This window comes from Aythya ferina, assembly GCF_964211825.1.
Source record: "Aythya ferina genome assembly, contig: HAP1_SCAFFOLD_29, whole genome shotgun sequence".
In the NCBI taxonomy this organism is placed as follows: domain Eukaryota; kingdom Metazoa; phylum Chordata; class Aves; order Anseriformes; family Anatidae; genus Aythya; species Aythya ferina.
Genome location: NW_028181463.1, coordinates 3,531,084 through 3,550,360, shown reverse-complemented (window position 1 = coordinate 3,550,360; position 19,277 = coordinate 3,531,084). Strand labels below are relative to the sequence as shown.

The window sequence follows — 19,277 nt, the reverse complement described above, 5'->3', positions numbered from 1 at the left end:
AGCTGTCTCCTCATAGGCCTCAGTGACACAGACAATAGCCATAGCCGTTGACACGAAGACCTCAGTCCTGTTGGGACTTTGAGCCTTGGCACAGCCATTGCTCCTCTCCTCAACAGGCTTTCTGAGGGACTTCCAGACTTCTATATCTTTCACTACTGGATGCAGACCCTTCTGTGTGTAGTGTCACTTTGGATCTGGGCTGAGTCTGATAACTCAGATCTTCTTGGAGGTCCTGCTCCTCGTAAGGCAGTTCTTAATGAAGCTGGCCTGGCTCCTGATGAGCAGGCACCACTGCTCGTAGGGCATCCCTCGTGGTGCCCAGGCCCCCTCCTCCTAGGCACTGCTCACTCATCACGGTCCCAGTCTGCCCTCATGTGTGGGTTTCCTCTTCTTCTGGTGCAGTTCTGGGTTTTTCTCCTTGAAAGTGTCAAGAGATTCCTTTAGGCAAAATCCTTCAATTCCTAAAGATTCCCTCACACTGATGCTCCATGCTGTCAGTTGTTTGTGTCTGCAAGCAGTCAGTTCAGCCATCGTGTGATTACGCACTCTCTGACAAGATAGCAGCATCAGGAGCTGCAGGAAAGTTTGGATAATACAGGAGTAACCAGTGGAATGGAATTGCAGTACGGACTCACAGAAAGGCAGGGGATGGAAGGCTGCCACGTTCCACGTCTTCTGTGCTTCCATCTCATGCATGCTGTCAGTTTGTCTGGACTTCTGTCCTGAATGTTATGGGGCTGTGCAGGTAAAAATTAGAAGGCCTGTGCCAACCTTCTAGGGTAGGTTTGTGTCTTTTTTTTTTTTCTCTCCCGCTCTTTCATATTAGCAAAGGAAGCTCCATCAACGTGGAAACCATTCCTGAAGTAGGCATCACAAATCATCAGGCTCGTTGCAACCTGTCAGCCAATCAGACACAAGTCACCTCAGCAGCAGCTTCCAAGTCAGGGGCCTGCTGCTGGCCTTGCAGCTTCTTGTGGAGACACAGCCAAGCCTTGTGCCTGCTGCTGCCCACTCAAGGACTCAAGCAGAAGGGACAGGACAACCCATGTTGGGGCCTTCTTTCTGTCTGGGTCCTCCTGGGTCTGGAGGCAGAGGGGATCCCCCAGTCAGCATGCCAAGCAGGTGCCTTCTGCTGGCCTATCAGGGCCACTGCCAAATGTCAGCCCAAAAGTGCAGCTCCCAGGGAGAAGCCAAGGGTGACCTGCCACCTCCAGACAGAGGTGACCTCACAGTCACTGCCACGGTCACATTGCTCCTGCTGGGGCAGGAGATCCTCAGGCAGAGCTTAGCTCCTCAGACATCCCCACCCATCTCCTCCTTGTGGCCCACAAGCTGATCAGATCAGGGTGAGCAAGAGACTCAAGATAAAGGGAAGCAGCTATAGGCTGTGTTTTGTCTTGAAGGGAAACTTTGAGGTCAGGCATAAGAATAGTGGATTCCTGTCTGGGTGTGGAGTAGCATTTAGGTTTGGGGATCAATGTCACTGGTTAAAATAGGAGAATGGCTTTACATGACTATTTTGAGCCAGCGTTACAGCAGAATCAACATTGCCTGAATGTTCTAACCTCACAGAAATCATTAATTTCTGCTGGCCAAATTCCTTTTCCCTCCCTCAAATCTCACATCTCTGTTGTCCAGGCTTCTCCTGACTTCCCCATATCAGTCATCTTCCTAGGGGCAGCTTTCAGATGGCTTTCATGATCTCACAGTATCTGTCTCATATCTGTTGGCTACTCCTTTCTTGAGACTGATATGGCACCTAAGTCAGGATGGAAAAGAACACAAAGGCTGTAGGTGAACCCTGCACAATGTGCCCAGCAGCTCTTTTACCACCCCAAAATTTTGTTTCCTGCCTCCAACTTCTGGATACGGAATGGCTTCTGTGCACCCAGGCTATCTTTTTCCAAACCCTCATGCATGGTTCAGTTTGCCCCAAGCATCTTGGAGGCAGTGGCTCTCTCTGTGTAGAAAACTGAAAGCAGTCCTAAAGGATGACTTCAGGCAAAAGCTGACACCTCTGACATGACAACCCCTACCCAAGACCTCTTTCACTATGGGGCCTACCAGCTACTTAGGAAGAGCCAATCTCAGAAATGACATGCACAGCAAGTGCCTTCTGCTGGCCTTCCATGGACACTGGCAGATGTGAGCCTAAAGGCACAGATCCCAGCCAGGAGTCAAGGGTGACCTGTCAGCTACTTCAGAAAGCAGTCACCTCACAGGCCATTTAACAGCCATTCACTTCTGGCTGGACTTAGTGTTTCTGATGCACCACTGAGCTTATAATACCACACCTAGAAAACATCCCCTTTTTGGGCCAGGACCTGCCCAGGTAGAAGTGATCTGGTTGTGATCCTCCAAGCTCATGGCACACCTGCTGGGCTCCCAGCCTCTCTGACACTCAGGAGCCAGTTCCGTGCCAGTCCCGGGAGGTGCTAGGGAAGGAGGAACCTTGCAGGCAATGTTCTAGCACCATTCCATGTTGGCGGACTCTCAGCTCCTTGTGCACGATGAAGATCATGTTCGTATCCAGAAGCCGTGAGCCTGTAACTGGCTTAGAAGACACTCAGGAGAAGTGGCCTCCAAGCCCCAGTGCCCCAGCCCCAGCTGGCAGTGCTGCTCTGCAGAGTGAGGGGGCTGTGGTGCCCGGGGCATGGGGGCACTCTGCAGGGCCGTGCTGGGCAGGCTGGGAGGCAGACCCAGCTCAGGGGGTCACTGCCATTGCCCCAGGGCTGCAAGGAATCACTCGCCAGGCTCCTTTGCTGGGGCTTTTGTGTGCCATGGGGCTGCTGAGCTCTCCTCTGCCTGCTCACATCAGATTGAGCACTTGAGCTCTGGTTAGTTCACCTCGGAGGAGATCCCCCCTTAGGAGGGAAGTGCTGCAGTGGAGGCCAGCTGTGCCACTGCCGTGCCCACTGCCTGTCCCTGCCTGCAGTCCCAGCACAGCCCCACAGCAGCACTGGCACCAAGCTGCAGGAGCAGCCGGGCCTGACCCCACCAGCAGGGCTCAGCAGGACAGGGCGGCAGTGGCAAGAGAGCAGCTCTGCATGCCCCAAGCGCTGGTGCTCCCTGGCCGTGCTGCTGGGATGGGACTCTTTTCCTCTGCACCTCTGCACACGGGCACTGCCCCTGCAGAGCCAGGCCTGGTCTCAGAAGAAGGCTTCTCTCTGTAGATGTCAGAGAGTGATTTTTGAAAGTGTGATTTGTGCTGTTGGACTGTGGTTGTCAAGCATGTTGTGCTTTATCCTGGCAGACAACTCAGCACCACATTGCTCATCCTCACCCCCGAAATGCTCATGTGTTGAGATAAGGATTGTTTGATAGCAAAAGAAAGGAAGAGATGTTGCTGCTGCTGCTGATGATGATAATGTAGTTTAATAAATCAAGCGATGCACAGTGCAATTGCTCACCACACACTGACCTATACCCAGCTCGTCCTCAAGCAGGGGTCCCCCTGAACCTGGCCAGACTGCCTCAGGATCTCCTGTGTAGGTCCTTTGACCTTCCTTTGTTTTATGTCAAAATCAGCAGTGGTGGGACTTCATTCAGTCCACAGAAGTCCACCATTATCTTCCACTCCCCATTAGAATTTTACACTGTCCATATGGGACTATTAAATGGTGAGAGAGCCTTGGCTCTCACTCCTTGGCTCTGCAGTCAATGAACCAGCTCATGCAGGGGAATCAGGGAGTCTCTGTTAATGCAATACTGCCTCAGGTGCACTGCTGTGGTAGCGATTGGCACCTGCTGCTCATTGGCCATCAGCACCTCCACAGCAGAAGGGTCCTGTGAGAGAGTGGGCAAGGTAGACAACTGTTTAAAGGTAAGCCTTTGGATCTTTGGAGTACCCTTTCCTGAAGGAGTCTATACTAAGGGTGCACAGAGCTTCTGGGCCAGTCTCAAGGGGTTGCTTTTGCCACTCTTTCCCATTAGACTCACATCAGCCTCCAATACAGTTAACTACTGGGATTCTCCCATCATTCCAGAAATACGATTGGGTTCTGGCCCTTTTAGCTCGATGGCATTACACTACACTGTGCATTGGTGTCCTTTAAAACCTAACACCTGCTGTGGGTCTGATGTGCCAAGCGAGTAATCCTCAAAGTCCAATAGACTCAGTTGCCTCCTTCCTCCCCCCGGTTGGAGGTAGAACCCCTCTAGTCCCGCTCATAGTATTCATTACGCTGTTTGGAGGACTGCCCATGAGAAACAGGAGCAGCAATTTTCTCAGACAAACCACTTTTTGTGAATGTTTTTCCTTGTGCTTCATGTATCCATGCCTCTAGGATGGAGGTAGATTTTCCATCCCATTTACTCATGGCTTCTCCGTGATCACACAGTTAAAACCACAGAGCTGCACGTGGTATGTACCCACTATATCACCTTTCTTGAGTAGAGGGACACTTGCACCTGAGAGCTGAGGTATTGGTTCTTACAGGTGGGGAGGAAGATGTATTCTCTTGTAGTTCTTGGACCTACTCAGATAGTTTCTCCATTAACGAGACACAGGTTCGTAGGGAAGAAGAGAGACTTTCTTTGTACTGTAGCTGGCTAGCCGATTCATCCACCATGGGTTCCTCTTGGACTTTCCTGGTCATTACTGCCAACGAATTGGCATATGATTATGGTGCGTTCTCTACAAAATTCTGTCACATGGGTCATGTGCAGTTGACTTTATCTGGATCTTTGGACAGCTGTTAGTTTCTAGTTTTCTACAAATCACCTTCAGCATGGGTAATTCCCTCAGGTACAGGATACCCCTCTGCATGGTGGTCCACTTGCCTGGTTGACATAGAAGATCTTCCTTCAAGGGATACCTTTCTTTCAGGCCTGAGAGGATTAAGTTCCTTGTGCCCTTTTCCAATGGCTTTCTCAATCACCCCTCACCTACAGGAGGATCCCAGCTGCTTGGCTTCCCTGCCCTCTAAATCCAGACTGTTAGCCCCCTTCTCTCAGCACTGGAGCAGCCAGCTGACAATGTGCTCACCGAGATGATGGCTAAAATATTTTCCCATGTCTCGTAGCTTACACTGGGATAGGGATCACATGGTTTCTGATGCTTATATGACCTCTTCTTCTTCGTCATCCTGCTTCCATGATGGCCCAGCTTAGGAGAAACCTGCCTCTTCTTCCTCTTCCTTTCTTGTCTCGGTGCCTGAGTTTCTTTCCTTTCTAAAGAAAAACTGACTTTTACACCCATTTTTTTCTCTTGCATAAAGAGGCAACCGATACTGGCACAGGCTGGTTCTCTGGCCCAGCCATGGGGCCCATTGCAGGTGCTGGAGTGGCTGCAGGGCCCATCACTGGAGTTATTCTGCCTGCAGGGCCTTTTGGATGAGTTGGAGTGGCTGCAGTGCCTATCGCAGGTTTGGGAGTAGCTATAAGGCCTGTCATGAGTGTCCATTTAACTTTGGGCCCACCTCAAGAGCTGGAGTGCCTGCAGGGCCTGTTGCAGGGTTTGGAGTGGCTTTGGACAGGCTATATGCCTGTCCTGGAGGAGAAGGGGGAGGTGCAGGAGAAAGGGAGAGGGAAGAAGTGGTGAAAAGCATCCCCCACAGTCCATCCCAGTTCCACCCGCCCTGCATAGGTTTACTCCCCAAGGAGAAAAGGCAAAGAGTTTAAAAGAGTGTAATACTAAATAATTTCTAAGAGATGAAGAGATGGTTCCTGAGGTATGGAGGCAGCAATTATTTTATCCTGTCATAAGTCAGCGTTATCCAATACAGCAAAACAGTAACCTTAAACCAGCCCCCAGAAGTGATAAAGAGCACGCCATGGATGACAATTAGTAATGTGCTGTACAACACAATTCTGAAAACAAGCACCACAGACCCCAGATCAAAAATATCAATACTGTGATCAGAAGCTGTTAAACTGATCTAATGCTTTTAACAATTTACTTTTAAAACGCTGTGGTCAGCTCTGTCATCTCAACCTTTGTGCTCCATGCTAGGCACCAAAAAGCCTTGCTGTGGTTTGACCCAGCAGGCAGCTCAGAACTGTACAGATATTCATCCAATGGACTGCAGGAGAGAAGAGGGAGAAAAAAAAAAAAGTAAAAGTTTATGAGTGAATATAAAAGCAGATTAATAGGACACAATGGAAATAATAATAACAACAATAGCCATAAATTGTTATTATTATATATTTTGTTATTATTATTATTATTATTATTATTATTATTATTATTATTATTATATGATGATGATGATGATGATGATGATGATTTATAGACACAGATATAATTATTATTATGGCCTGGCACATCAGACCCACAAAATGTATCAGGCTCTACTAGACACTAGTGCACAGTGTACCCTAATGCCATCAAGCTAGAAAGAGGTAGAACCCACCTGTATTTCTGGAGTGACAGGGGGATCCCAAAAGTTAACTGTACTGGAGGTTGAAGTGAGTCTAACTGGGAAGGAATGGCCAAAGCACCCCATTGGGACTGGCCCGGAGGCTACGTGCGTCCTCGACATAGGCTGCTTCAGGAGAGGGAATTTCAAAGTTCCAAGGTGGGGCTTTGACATAGCTGTCTTGGAGAAAAAGGACATGAACCAGTTGTCTACCTTGCTTGGCCTTCCACAGAACCCTTCTGTTGGGGGTTTGCTGAGGGGTGAAGAACAGCAGGTGACAATGGCTACCATGGTGGCGCACCTGAGGCAGCGTCACGCTAACCGAGACTCCCTGATTGCCATCCATTAGCTGGGTCATCAACTGGAGAGCCAAGGTGTAAATGTAGAGCTTGGGAGCGTAGTTTAGTGATGGACTTGTCAGCACTAAGGTAAAGTTGCCTGACCTGGGTGACACGTCCCAGAGTAGTGTCAGGCACAATGCAATTCTTTTTGCCTTCTGCATCTACAGCACAGGAAGTAGGATTTTTCCCTGCTCTATTGACTGGGCAGCTCTTTTCACTTTACTCAGTTTAGGTTTGTGTGGCTGGAGGGGGACAATTTCCCAAAAGAAGCCAAGCTCATGGGTACAGCTACAGCCACAGGAAGATTTTTTTTTCACTTTTCACCCTGAGTTTTCCACAGAAGACCAAAGAGAGACCATGGATGTCCAGTTGTCTACTAAGATTCATTTAGAATTTCTCAGGATCAAACGGTCATTTCAAATTTATTTTATTTTATTTTATTTTATTTTATTTTATTTTATTTTATTTTATTTTATTTTATTTTATTTTATTTTATTTTATTTTATTTTGTTTTGTTTTATCTTATTTTATTATTTTTTATATTTTCCCTGATTATCTTAGAAAGCTTTTCATGTGCTAAACTGTGCTACAGTTACAGGGACAAAGGCTACTGCTGGCAGTGGAGGTGTCAGACCTCCAGAATGTTTTTCTTCCCAATGAAAGTCTCCAAAGTAGTCCCCCTGGATCAATAGCAATAGGAGAATGATGCTCAAAACTGAAATGCAGTAAAATTCAGCCTTTAAAACAAAAAAATATTTGTATTAGCTGCTTTTTTGAAATCTTCTTCCTTAACTACTTCATGCAAGCTCTGCCATTAGCTGTACAAGTCTTGAAGTCATGAAGAAAACTATGGAAGAGATGTCAGGAGTTTCTGCATTTTAATGAGTACCATGGTGTATTTTGGTCTGATGCTATGACGCTCAGGTACTGAGAGGAGAATAATGCAACTGCTAGAGAAAGTGAAGTCAGGAGGAAAAGCTGAAGTGACTTGGAGTATTAATGGGCCCCACGGAGGGCTGTTACTAATGAAGCCTCCCCAGGGCCTTGTTAGGGCAGATAATTGGAGGCCATGGTTAAAGACAGGCAAAGGCACTGTGCTGAAAAAAGTCTTGTATTCTTCTAATGAAGGAGAAGAGGCCTCATCCCTGGAAGTGGGAGGGGAGATCCTGCACTCCGACATCTGTGTCAGGGCTCTTCCTGGGGTCTGTGGGATGGGGTGGGCAGTGTGATGCCATGAGAAGAGCAGTGGTATGAAACTTCTGAGGTTCTGTACAACGTTGAAATGAATCAATGAGGCCCCATCACAATGATTTTAACATATCTCCTCCTAAGCTGTAGCCAAAGGGGCAGCTATGGCTGTTGTCTCTGTTACTCAGGCCTATGAGGACACAGCTTCTCATTAAAGCACCAGGGCCTCATTGCCTCCTTGCCACCACCCATGAACCAGGCAGGGCTCGTACCATTCTCCTCACTTGGCCATGCACATCCCCATCTCCTACTGACCAGGAAGCGTCCTGTGGAAGATGTGAAGGGAAAGGATCTTCCTTCCCAGAGGACAGGGGTCAAGGCCTGGCCCTTGTGCTTGGTGACACACTTCCAGGTTGTCTATACCTCAGTGTCACCTTCACATTGCCTTTGTCTCCTTGTCCTCACTGCCTCCAGGGTTCTGCTCTAACGAGCTCCAAGGGAGGCTGTGTCAGTGCTGGCCCTCAGGGGGACACTGCAGGAAACTTGCCTCTGACTTGCACTTCTGGAGAGATGTCTTCAATTGTGTCTGAGTGCCTGAGTTTCTTGGGCTCATCAGCAAAGCCCCCAGAGGGGTGATTGCAGTGCCTTGGGCTGGTGCTGTGCTGCTGAGCTGGCCTGGGCTCGTGGGACAGAGAGAGCTCGTGGCAAGAGGGCCCTGGTGCAGAGAGACAGCTGTGCCCAGGAGCAGCTCCTCTGCACAGCGCAGCAGGACTGGGGGGCTCTGACCGCAGCTGGCACACAGAGAGGAGAGGAGAGAAGGAGAGGGGGCTTGGAGGCAGCTGGGTGTGGGAGGATGCTGAGAGCTGCCTGCAGGAGAAACCTGCACAGCCCTTGACAAGGTAAGTGTCTGGCTGCAGGGCCATGCAGCTGCAGGTCCTGGAGGGGTCTCCTCCTGCTGGGTGTTGTTTCTGGGAGGGCAGTGGGCGATGCAGTAGGCTTTGAGAGTCCTGCTGGGTTGCACTGCGAGGTGAGGAATTCTGGCAGAAACCTCTTGTATAGCCATAGGCCAGGTCTCCCTGGTCTGCCCAGAACACCCTGCTCGAGCAGACCATGTCAGGCTCTCTGTCAGCTGCCTCATAGTTCTTGCAGCCATAGAAAAGAAGACAAGCTCACAAGCTCCATCTGGCTTTCTGTGGCGCTCCTCCCTCAGCAGCCTTCTCCAGTGTCTTCTCCAATTTTTCAGGGAAACAGTCTAACGGGATGGTCCTGCAACTCACATAGGGGTGACACAGGGCAGCTAAGAACAGGACTGGTGGGCAGAGCTGCTCTGCTTGATCTTCACCAAGGGACACTCCCACAGAGTATCAAGAGGAATGCACAGGAAATTTGAGGACATTCAGCAACCCAATTCCTATCCTAAGCATTGCAGGGCCTACTGGGATAGAATAAAGCAAACAAAATCCCTACAGCTCAGCTCTGCACTCAGCTGAGTTGTTTGCAACAACTAACAAGTAGAAGGCACTTGAGGTTCCCTCATGTTCCTGCTTTCCTCCTACTGCACAGGAGGAAGGAACTCTAGGGAGCCCACAACTGCCCATTCTTCCAGTGTCACTCTCAGCTAGCACCAGCCACAGCTCAAGGAAGAGAGCTGCAGAAAATGTCTTCACATACTGAGGCTTGCTCTGGGGTGTACTCTAAGGCTTGCAATAGTTCTTCCACAAAGAAATCTTTTTTAACTTTTTCTACCATTTTCTCTCAAACAGGCAGCTGTGTTCAATGTCAGAAAATGCCCAACATCAGCTCTGTGAGTGAGTTCCTCCTGCTGGCATTCGCAGACACGCGCGAGCTGCAGCTCCTGCACTTTGCGCTCTTCCTGGGCATCTACCTGGCTGCCCTCCTGGGCAACGGCCTCATCCTCAGCGCCGTAGCCTGCCACCACCGCCTCCACACCCCCATGTACTTCTTCCTCCTCAACCTCGCCCTCCTGGACCTGGGCTGCATCTCCACCACTCTGCCCAAAGCCATGGCCAATGCCCTCTGGGACAACAGGGCCATCTCCTATCAAGGGTGTGCTGCTCAGGTCTTCTTTTTTGTCTTCTTGATTGTAGCAGAGTTTTCCCTTCTCACTGCCATGGCCTACGACCGCTACGTTGCCATCTGCAATCCCCTGCACTACGGGAGCCTCCTGAGCAGCAGAGCTTGTGTCCAGATGGCAGCAGCTGCCTGGGGCAGTGGCTTTCTCACTGCTGTCCTGCACACGGCCAACACATTTTCCCTGCCCCTCTGCTATGGCAATGTTGTGGACCAGTTCTTCTGTGAAATCCCCCACATCCTCAAGCTCTCTTGCTCAAATACCTGCCTCAGGGAAGTTAGAGCACTTGTTTTTAGTGTTTTTTTGGCCTTTGGTTTTTTTATTTTCATTTTGGTGTCCTATGTGCAGATCTTCAGGGCAGTGCTGAGCATTCCCTCTGAGCAGGGCAAGCACAAAGCCTTTTCCACGTGCCTCCCTCACCTGGCCGTGGTCTCTCTGTTCATCAGTACTGCCATATTTGCCTACCTGAAGCCTCCCTCCATTTCCTCTCCATCCCTGGACCTAGTGGTGGCATTTCTGTACTCAATGGTGCCTCCAGTAGTGAACCCCCTCATCTACAGCATGAGGAATCAGGAGCTCAAGAATGCAGTGAGGAAATTGTTTCCATACTTGCTTCTTTAGCATCTGTGATGTATTCAGAGAATGTATTCTTAATAATATGCAAATATTTTGATTCATACTATATCATATCATTTTTATCATTATTAGTGTTATCATAACATTTTCATTAATAATAATCCTAACAGAAATAAAAGGGTATTCGGGAAAATGACACAACATTTTAAAAATTATTTTTCTCTGTTAATATTTTATTTTATTTTATTTTATTTTTTTTGTAGTGTAGTTCTCAGCATTCTGAATGTTACATTTTGTCTTAGTTTTTACCATATCATTTAATGTACACAGAGATCATGTTTCCTTTGTTGTTAAAGACAATAAAGATACCAGTGGAAATTCATTAGTCTCAGTATCCTTCTCTTTCCATCTCCTCTGGAGCTGGGGGAGCATCCTCAGCATCCTGAAGGGGCTCAGGGCCAAGTGCCCAGCTGCCACAGGTAGGAGCAGTGTATTTGGATTCGACCTTGTGGATCTAGGTGACAGTCCTGTCGTCTCTATAGCAGGGCCGGCACAAAGCATTTTCCACGTGCCCCCCTCACCTGGCCACGGTGTCCGTCTTCCTCAGGCCTGTCATGGTTGCCTACCTGAAGCTCCCTCCATCCCCTCCCCATCCCTGGACCTGGTGGTGGCAGTTCTGTACCCAGTGTTGCCTCCAGCAGAGCACGTCCTCATCTGTAGCATGAGGAGCCATGAGCTTAAGGATGCCTTGTGGAAATTAATGACTAGATGTGTCTTGGATGCAAGAAATGTCTGATCTGCTTCTGCACATGACTTGCAATGTCAATAATTGGAGGAAGAGCCAGTATACCTGTTTGTGTTTTGTTTTGTTTTGTTTTGTGGTTGTGTTTGTGCATATTCTTATTACATTAATTCAGCTAATGAACACCCATTAAAATGATATGGATGTACCTGTTGAATATAGCTCATAGACTCTGTGCATGTGAAGCCATGCTCTCTGTGAATTTAACCTTAATGGAGTTAAAATTCAACTGCCATTTTGTCTGACATCTGTCCTCTGAGACCAGGCCTGGCTGTGCAGGGGCAGTGCCCATGTGCAGGGGTGCAGAGGAAAAGAGTCCCATCCCAGCAGCACGGCCAGGGAGCACCAGCGCTTGGGGCATGCAGAGCTGCTCTCTTGCCACTGCCGCCCTGTCCTGCTGAGCCCTGCTGGTGGGGTCAGGCCCGGCTGCTCCTGCAGCTTGGTGCCAGTGCTGCTGTGGGGCTGTGCTGGGACTGCAGGCAGGGACAGGCAGTGGGCACGGCAGTGGCACAGCTGGCCTCCACTGCAGCACTTCCCTCCTAAGGGGGGATCTCTTCCAAGGTGGACTGACCAGAGCTCAAGTGCTCAGTCTGCTGTGAGCAGGCAGAGGAGAGCTCTGCAGCCCCAGAACACACAAAAACCTCAGTAAAGGAACCTGGGGAGTGATTCCTTGCAGCCTTGGGGCAATGGCAGTGACCTCATGAGCTGGGTCTGCCTCCCAGCCTGCCCAGCATGGCCCTGCAGAGTGTCCCCGTGACCAGGCATCACAGCCCCCTCGCTCTGCAGAGCAGCACTGCCAGCTGGGGTTCGGGCTGGGGCGGGGGCTGAGGAGGGCGAGTATCTTCTAGGCTGGCTTCAGGCTTCTGGACTTGAGTGTGATCTCCACTGTGCACAAGGAGCTGAGAGACCACCAACAGGCACGGGGCTGGAACATTGCCTGCAAGGTCCCTCCTGCCCTAGCACCTCACAGGACTGGCACGGAACTGGCTCCTGTGCATCAGAGAGTCTGGGAGCCCAGCAGGTGTGCCATGAGGTTGGAGGATCACAACCAGATCATTTCTACCTGGGCAGGTCCTGGCCCAAAAAGGGGGTGTTTTGTAGGTGTGGCATTATAAGCTCAGTGGTGCGTCAGAAACACTAAGTCCAGCAGGAAGCTAATGGCTGTTAAATGGCCTGTGAGTTGAGCTCTTTCTGAAGTAGCTGACAGGTCACCCTTGACTCCTGGATTGGATCTGTGCCTTTAGGCTCACATCTGCCAGTGTCCATGGTAGGGCGGCAGAAGGCACTTGCTGTGCATGTAGTTTCTGAGATTGGCTCTTTCTAAGTAGCTGGTAGGCCCCATAGTGGAATAGATCTTGGGTAGGGGTTGTCATATCAGAGGTGTCAGCTTTTGCCTGAAGTCATCCTTCAGGACTGCTTTCAGTTTTCTACACAGAGGGGGCCACTGCCTCCAAGATGCTTGGGGCAAACAGAACCATGCATGAGGGTTTGGAAAAAGGTACCCTGGGTGCAAAGAATTTCCCAGTTTATTAAAGAATTTATTAGGAAATTTTTTTGTTAATTTGTTTTTACAATTAAGTTTCTTGGGTTAGATTTAAATAAATGTATTTTTAACATCTTGTAATATTTTTTTAATTTCTTTTATCCAGTCATCTAATATAGCTAAAGAAGCAAGCTTAATGAATATGTAAAGACAATAACAAGTCCCTCAGAATATCATTCATCTCAGTTTCTCTGTCTTCCCATCTCCTCTGGAGCTGGGGGAGAAGCCCCAGCACGCAGGAGGGGCTCAGGATCAAGAGCCCAGCTGCCACATGCAGGAGACGCTCTGGTGGCCCTTGGGGCTGCCCCTCACTGCCTGCTGGGCTCTGCCTCTCTGCTGCCTTCGGGTTGGGGCTGCTGCTTCCCTGGAGCCATGGCCATGGCATGCAGCATGACGTGACCTTTTCACTGCTGCTGTCTTTTGGCTTCCACATTGACCACTGCTGGCAGTGGAGGTGCCCTGGGAACTCCACCATGCTCCACCTGATTTTCCCAAAGGGCTCCGGCTTCCTGCAGCTCTTTTCTGACATCTGCTGGTCCAGGGAAGTGCCTGAAACACAACAGGGCCACTGGAGGTTTTCCCTGGTTGCTTATGGTCAGACAGCAAAGCTCTGCCAGAATACCCAGTATTTTTTTCAGTACTTGAATGATAAAGCAACAACTCATCAACTCAAAAGATTCAATCCCTTCCGTATAATGTCTCATGTGAAGTGTAATTTCTATCATGAAGAAATGTGATTTTTCAGGATGCATATTCATCCCAGGAGAAGAAATACTGGTGTTCACCTGTAGTTGCATAGTCCTCGCTTTTCTATCATGGTGTGCTCCCTCCCTCATCTTCCAGGCACAAAACTCATCTTGATTACATAGACCCTGCTGAATTTCCCCTTTCCAGCTGCCTTTCTGGACCTATACACTTCCCATCATTCTCCTGGTTTGCCCTCCTCTTACCGTTTAATCATTCAGACCACTCTCAGTGACCCAGTTGCTGCTTGGAGTTTCAGTGAGTTCAAGGTCACCCATCTCGCAGCAGTCTGTCTAATGGTTTCCTTAGTAAGACCCTCATCATTTATCATTGAATTAGTATGATATGGATTAATATTAACACAGTTATTTAAATCACTGTAAAATACATCATGTACAGTCATCCTTTTGGGAAGGTAAACATCACTGGAGGCAACAAAATAAGGAACTTGAACTTTTTTTTTTTTTTTTTTTTTGAAAATTGCAGCATGATTTCCTGTTGTTTGTTTTGAAATAGGAAAAACCCTGCTCTTCCCACCTAAGCAGGGCTTCCAAGGAGAAACCCTAGACCAATATAACCAGGAGAATGATGCTCTAAACTGAAACACAACAAAATTCAGCCTTTAAAATGAAGAAAGATTTTTATTAGATGCTCCTTGAAATCTTCCCCCTTAACTACAACATGAAAGCTCTCCAATTAGCTGATCAAGTCTTGAAGACTTGAAGAAAATGGTGGGAGAGACATGGCTCCTTAGGAGTTTCTGTGTTTTAATGAGTTCCATGGTGTATTTTGGTGCTGAGTCAGTGAAACTTGGGTACTGAGAGGAGAATGATGCAACAGAGCGAAAAAGCAAACTCAAAAGGAAAAGCTGAAGTGACTTGGAGTATTAATGGTCCCACTGAGAGCTGTTACTAACAAAGCCTCCCCAGGGACTGCTTAGGGCAGATAATTGGAGGCCATGATTACAGACAGGCAAAGCACTGTGCTGAGAAAAGTCTTGGTTGACTTTGGTGAAGACAAGGCCCAAGGCCTGACCCCAGCCACTGTGAGGAGGGATCCTGCACCCCCCTGTCTGGCTCAGGACTTTTCCTGGGGGTCTGAGGAATGTGGTGGGCAGTGTGATGCCACGAGAGGAAAACTGGTATGACACCACCCTGCCTCTGCACAGGGTTGCAAGGAAGCAAAGAGGCTGCACTGCAATGACTATATCTCGTTTTCTCAAAAGCTCTAGGCAAAGTGTCAGGACTGTTGGGGCCTTCCCTTTTTACCAGCAACCTCTGTCTTTTCCTCTGCAGGCTTTCCTATGCTATCCCACACTTTGTCCTGTTTCCTGGAAGTCTGCAGACACCCACCTCTGTTCACCACCTTGCTCTCATCCCAGCATTTCCATCATATCACCAACGTCTCATCAACCCTCACCAGCTGTTCCTTGAAAAATGAAGCTGAAGTCACATCATAGATACTCACCAGCACCTTCCAAGCCATGGGTCTGGTGCTGGCCTTGCAGCTTCTTGGCTAGATACAGCCAAGCTTTGTGCCTGCTGCTGTCCACTCATGGACTCAAGCAGAAGGGACGGGACAACCCATCTGGGGGCCTTCTTTCTGCCTGGGTCCTCCTGGGTCTGGAGGCATACCAAGCCAGCATGCCAAGCAGGTGCCTTGTGCTGGCCTAGCAGGGCCACTGCCAGCTGTCAGCCCAAAAGTGCAGATCCCAGGAAGAAGTCAAGGGTGACCTGCCACCTCCAGACACAAGTGACCGCCCAGTCCCTTTCCATGACACGTTCCTGCTGCTGCCCTATCAAGTGCAGAGACAGAAGTGCCCTTTTGTCGGGGCTGCTGCGTGCCCTGGGGCTGTAGAGCTCTCCTCTGTGTACTCACACCAGACTGAGCACTTGAGCTCTGGTCAGGCCACATGGGACATAACATGGTGCTCAGCAGTATATATTGGGGTCATCTTTCCAAGACAAGGTATCAGTTTCTCAGAGACTGGCAGCACAGTGGTCTGCTTATGGGAATAGAGGAGTTACTACATATTCCTCATGTTTGGGGTAGGAATTTCTTTTTCTTTTATTTTCCATTTCCTTTCCCTTCCTCAAGTGTCTATCTCTCTGTGAGTTTATATGTTCTTTCCCCTCTCCCTCTAGATGTGTTTCCTCCTCTCCCTTCAGAGGAGGAAGAAGCAGACAGCTCATGCATGTGTAGTTTCTGGTTGAGGTGAGCAAGGAGGAGGCTGGGTATGCTGCAAGGTGATGGAGGTCCGTGAAGCTGCAGGAGCCCTGCTCTCTTGCCTGGCAGATCCCCAGCCCACAGTGCCTGTGCCCCGCAGGGCCAGCCCCGCTCCCCAGGCCAGCACAAGAGGCCTGGCCCAGTCACAGAGCAGCCTGCCCCGAGCAGGGGCCTGCACAAAGAGCTTTCCCTTTGCCCTTTCCCCATCAGTGCAGGCCCAGCAATGCTGCCCTGCTCTTCCCCAGGGCCATCCCTGCTCCCAGAGAGCCTTGCCCAGGGCAGTGTCTGTGCTGGCCAGGTCAGCCATTGCTGCTTCCCTCCCTGTGCTCCCTCAGGGCCCCAAGCTGGCGGTGCTGCTGTGAGAGCCAGGGGCTGTCGTGCCCTGGGACCCCCGTGGGTCTCCCCCCCTGCCCATACTGCTCAGGGTGGGCACCAGACCTACGTCCATGGGGATCTCTGCTGCTGAGCCCCTTTCCACCTGCCCTGATGGCTCAGCAGCACAGGGCAGTGCTGGGCAGGACCATGGGGTGTTTCTGAGGGCACAAAGGGCAGGCAAGTGCTGCACCAGACCTGGCCCAGGAGCCTATAAGGAGGGTCTCTACTGTTCCTTTGCAGTCTTACGGGCCTTCACCTGCTGGCTCTCCACCACGTCTTCTGGCATTGCAGAGCCCTCCTTTAGCTCGTCGAATCCTCAGATTCCCCTTTTCCTTTACCAGACCCGTCTTTGGATACTCATACATTTTATGAGGTTCTAAGCACTACCCAGTGAGCACCATGTCCCTGCAGATCTCCTGACATCTCCAGGCTGGCATTGGCCATCTCACTGACTGCAGTGGGCAGTGTTGTCTATTTGGGCATGTGCTGCCACAAAAGGAGTTCTTGGCCCAGCCCTTGGTTCCTCAGGGACCACCCTGGGACTTTCAGCCTCTGTCCCTCACTCCATGACAAACCCCAGAAAACAGAAGAGCAGGGAGCAACCTCTTGGCTCCATTCCTGATAGCACATTTGGAAGAGGTGTCCAGGGTCCTGGGTTTGCCCTGAGAAAGACCCTCTTGTTATTGTGGTGCTAGCAGGTAGGCCAGTTGTTACCCAGGGCTGCACAGTGCCTGCTGCTGCCTGCAGACACAGACACTGCAAAGACAACAGGACTGTCATCAATGCATATGAGACCTCGAGACTAAGACAGATACAAGAGCACAAGAAAGCAATGAGGAACCAAAAAGAAAGAAGCAGTGAAAAGGCCACTTCCTGCTGCTGGCCATGGCCATGGCTCCAGGGAAGCAGCAGCTCTGACCCAAAGGCAGCAGAGAGGCAGAGCCCAGCGGGCAGTGAGGGGCAGCCCCGAGGGCCACTGGGGCTGCTCCTGCATGTGGCAGCTGGGCTCTTGGTCCTGAGCCCCTCCTGCATGCTGGGGCTGCTCCCCCAGCACCAGAAGAGATGGGAAGAGACAGCAGCTCAGACCAATGAATTTCTGATGGCTTTCTTATTAGGTTTATCTACACAGGAAGCCAACTTCTACAGAAAAATAATTGACTTGTAGGAGGCTAGGAATAATATTTAATCAAAATTGAAATAATGAGAGAAAATAATAATACACACATTTATTAATAGAAGACATCATATTATTTTCTTTCTCAGAATAGCTGGGATTTCTAATATTAGGCATAGTATTATAGGTGAATTTGATGACGATGTGTGTATTCAAGTAGAGTCCTGATGGAATCCCTTAGTTCCTGGTTCCTCAAGCTGTAGATGAGGGGGTTAAATACTGGAGGAACCACAGTGTACAGAAGTGTGACCACCAGGTCCAGGGATGGGGAGGAAATGGAGGGGGGCTTCAGGTAGGCAAAGATGGAAGTGCTGATCATCAGGGAGGTGACAATCAGGTGAGGGAGGCACATGGAAAAGGCTTTGTGTCGTCCCTGCTCAGAGGGCATCCTCAGTACTGCCCTGAAGATCTGCACATAGGACGCCACAATGAAAATAAAACAAACAAATGCTAACGAAATGCTAAATAGAATTGCCCAAACTTCTCTGAGATAGGAATCTGAGCAGGAGAGCTTGAGGATGTGGGGGATTTCACAGAAGAACTGGTCCACAGCATTGCCTTGGCAGAGGGGCAGGGAAAATGTGTTGGCCGTGTGCAGGACAGCATTGAGAAAGCCACTGCCCCAGGCAGCTGCTGCCATCTGGGCACAAGCTCTGCTGCCCAGGAGGCTCCCGTAGTGCAGAGGCTTGCAGATGGCAATGTAGCGGTCATAGGCCATGACGGTGAGAAGGGAAAACTCTGCATCAAAAAAAAAGGCTAAAAAAAGTACTTGGGCAGCACACCCTTGATAGGAAATGGCCCTGGTGTCCCAGAGGGCATTGGCCATGGCTTTGGGCAGAGTGGTGGAGATGCAGCCCAGGTCGAGGAGGGCGAGGTTGAGGAGGAAGAAGTACATGGGGGTGTGCAGGCGGTGGTGGCAGGCTATGGCGCTGAGGATGAGGCCGTTGCCCAAGAGGGCAGCCAGGTAGATGCCCCGGAAGAGCGCGAAGTGCAGGAGCTGCAGCTCACGCGTGTCTGCGAATGCCAGCAGGAGGAACTCGCTCACTGAGCTGATGTTGGGCATTCTCTGACTTTGCACTTGCTTCTCTGTTGAAGAGGAGAAGGCAGAGCAATGTTAGAACAGAGCTGATTGAGGAGCAAAACTGCAACTATTTTCCTCACTTTATTTTATCCTAGTTGCCCGTATAACACATAGGAGAGGTATTGAATGGTGGAACTCCCTGATATTACTTCCACACTCCAGGTGATATCCTGTGGGTGCCAAGAGTCAAAGGACTTGTCCTCTGGGGAAGATTGAGCAGAGCAGCTCTTCCCAACAGTCCTGCTCTCTGCTACCCCTCTATAAGCTACAGGACCATCCCTCTCAGGTGCTGCCCTGAGAAGAAACAGGAGACAGCTGAGAGCAGAGAAGCCCCACTCCAAGTGCAGCTGAACAGAATCTTCACCTTTTCTCCAGGGGACTGATCAGGATCTCGGCTCTTCCCTCCTAGACAGGGCTACAGAGGCCTCATTTCTGCTGCCCACAGACAGCCATCTAGTAGCATGGACATGATGTTAGTATGGAGGTGTCTTTTCCTTGTGGCACCTCGATAACACAAGGATGCCACGAGAGAGCTGCATCCTGCGGAAGAGCAGCCTGCAGCCCAGGAGGTTACCCCACAGACAGAGCTGGATATCTGAAAGCTGGAGTGTCCCATATCCCAGCTGCACCCCCTGCAGGGTCTGGAGGAGGCTTGGCCACTCCTCTCTTATCTGACTAGGTGTAGCTAGGTAATGACACTCCAAGGGGCTTCTGCCAGACTTCCTCACCTCGCAGGGCAACCCAGCAGGACTCTCAAAGCCTACTGCATTGCCCAC

At 50.0% G+C, this 19,277-nt stretch overlaps 2 protein-coding genes across 2 annotated transcripts; one reads left to right on the top strand and one right to left on the bottom strand.

The window, feature by feature from the left end:
* Positions 1-9,674: 9,674 nt before the first annotated feature.
* On the top strand, positions 9,675-10,601 carry LOC311427891 (olfactory receptor 14C36-like; the record flags this gene model as incomplete). The annotated part of the gene is made up of 1 exon (XM_084539478.1): positions 9,675-10,601. The coding sequence occupies one exon, from the start codon at positions 9,675-9,677 to the stop codon at positions 10,599-10,601; it is 927 nt and encodes a 308-aa protein (XP_084395604.1).
* Positions 10,602-17,541: 6,940 nt separating this feature from the next.
* LOC311427890 (olfactory receptor 14A16-like) lies at positions 17,542-18,737 on the bottom strand (the record flags this gene model as incomplete). The annotated part of the gene is made up of 2 exons (XM_084539477.1): positions 18,651-18,737; positions 17,542-18,506 (listed from the first exon to the last, which is right to left on the bottom strand). Exon 2 carries the CDS (start codon positions 18,481-18,483, stop codon positions 17,542-17,544), a length of 942 nt encoding a protein of 313 aa, XP_084395603.1. The 5' UTR covers positions 18,484-18,506; positions 18,651-18,737.
* Between the last annotated feature and the right edge of the window lie 540 nt (positions 18,738-19,277).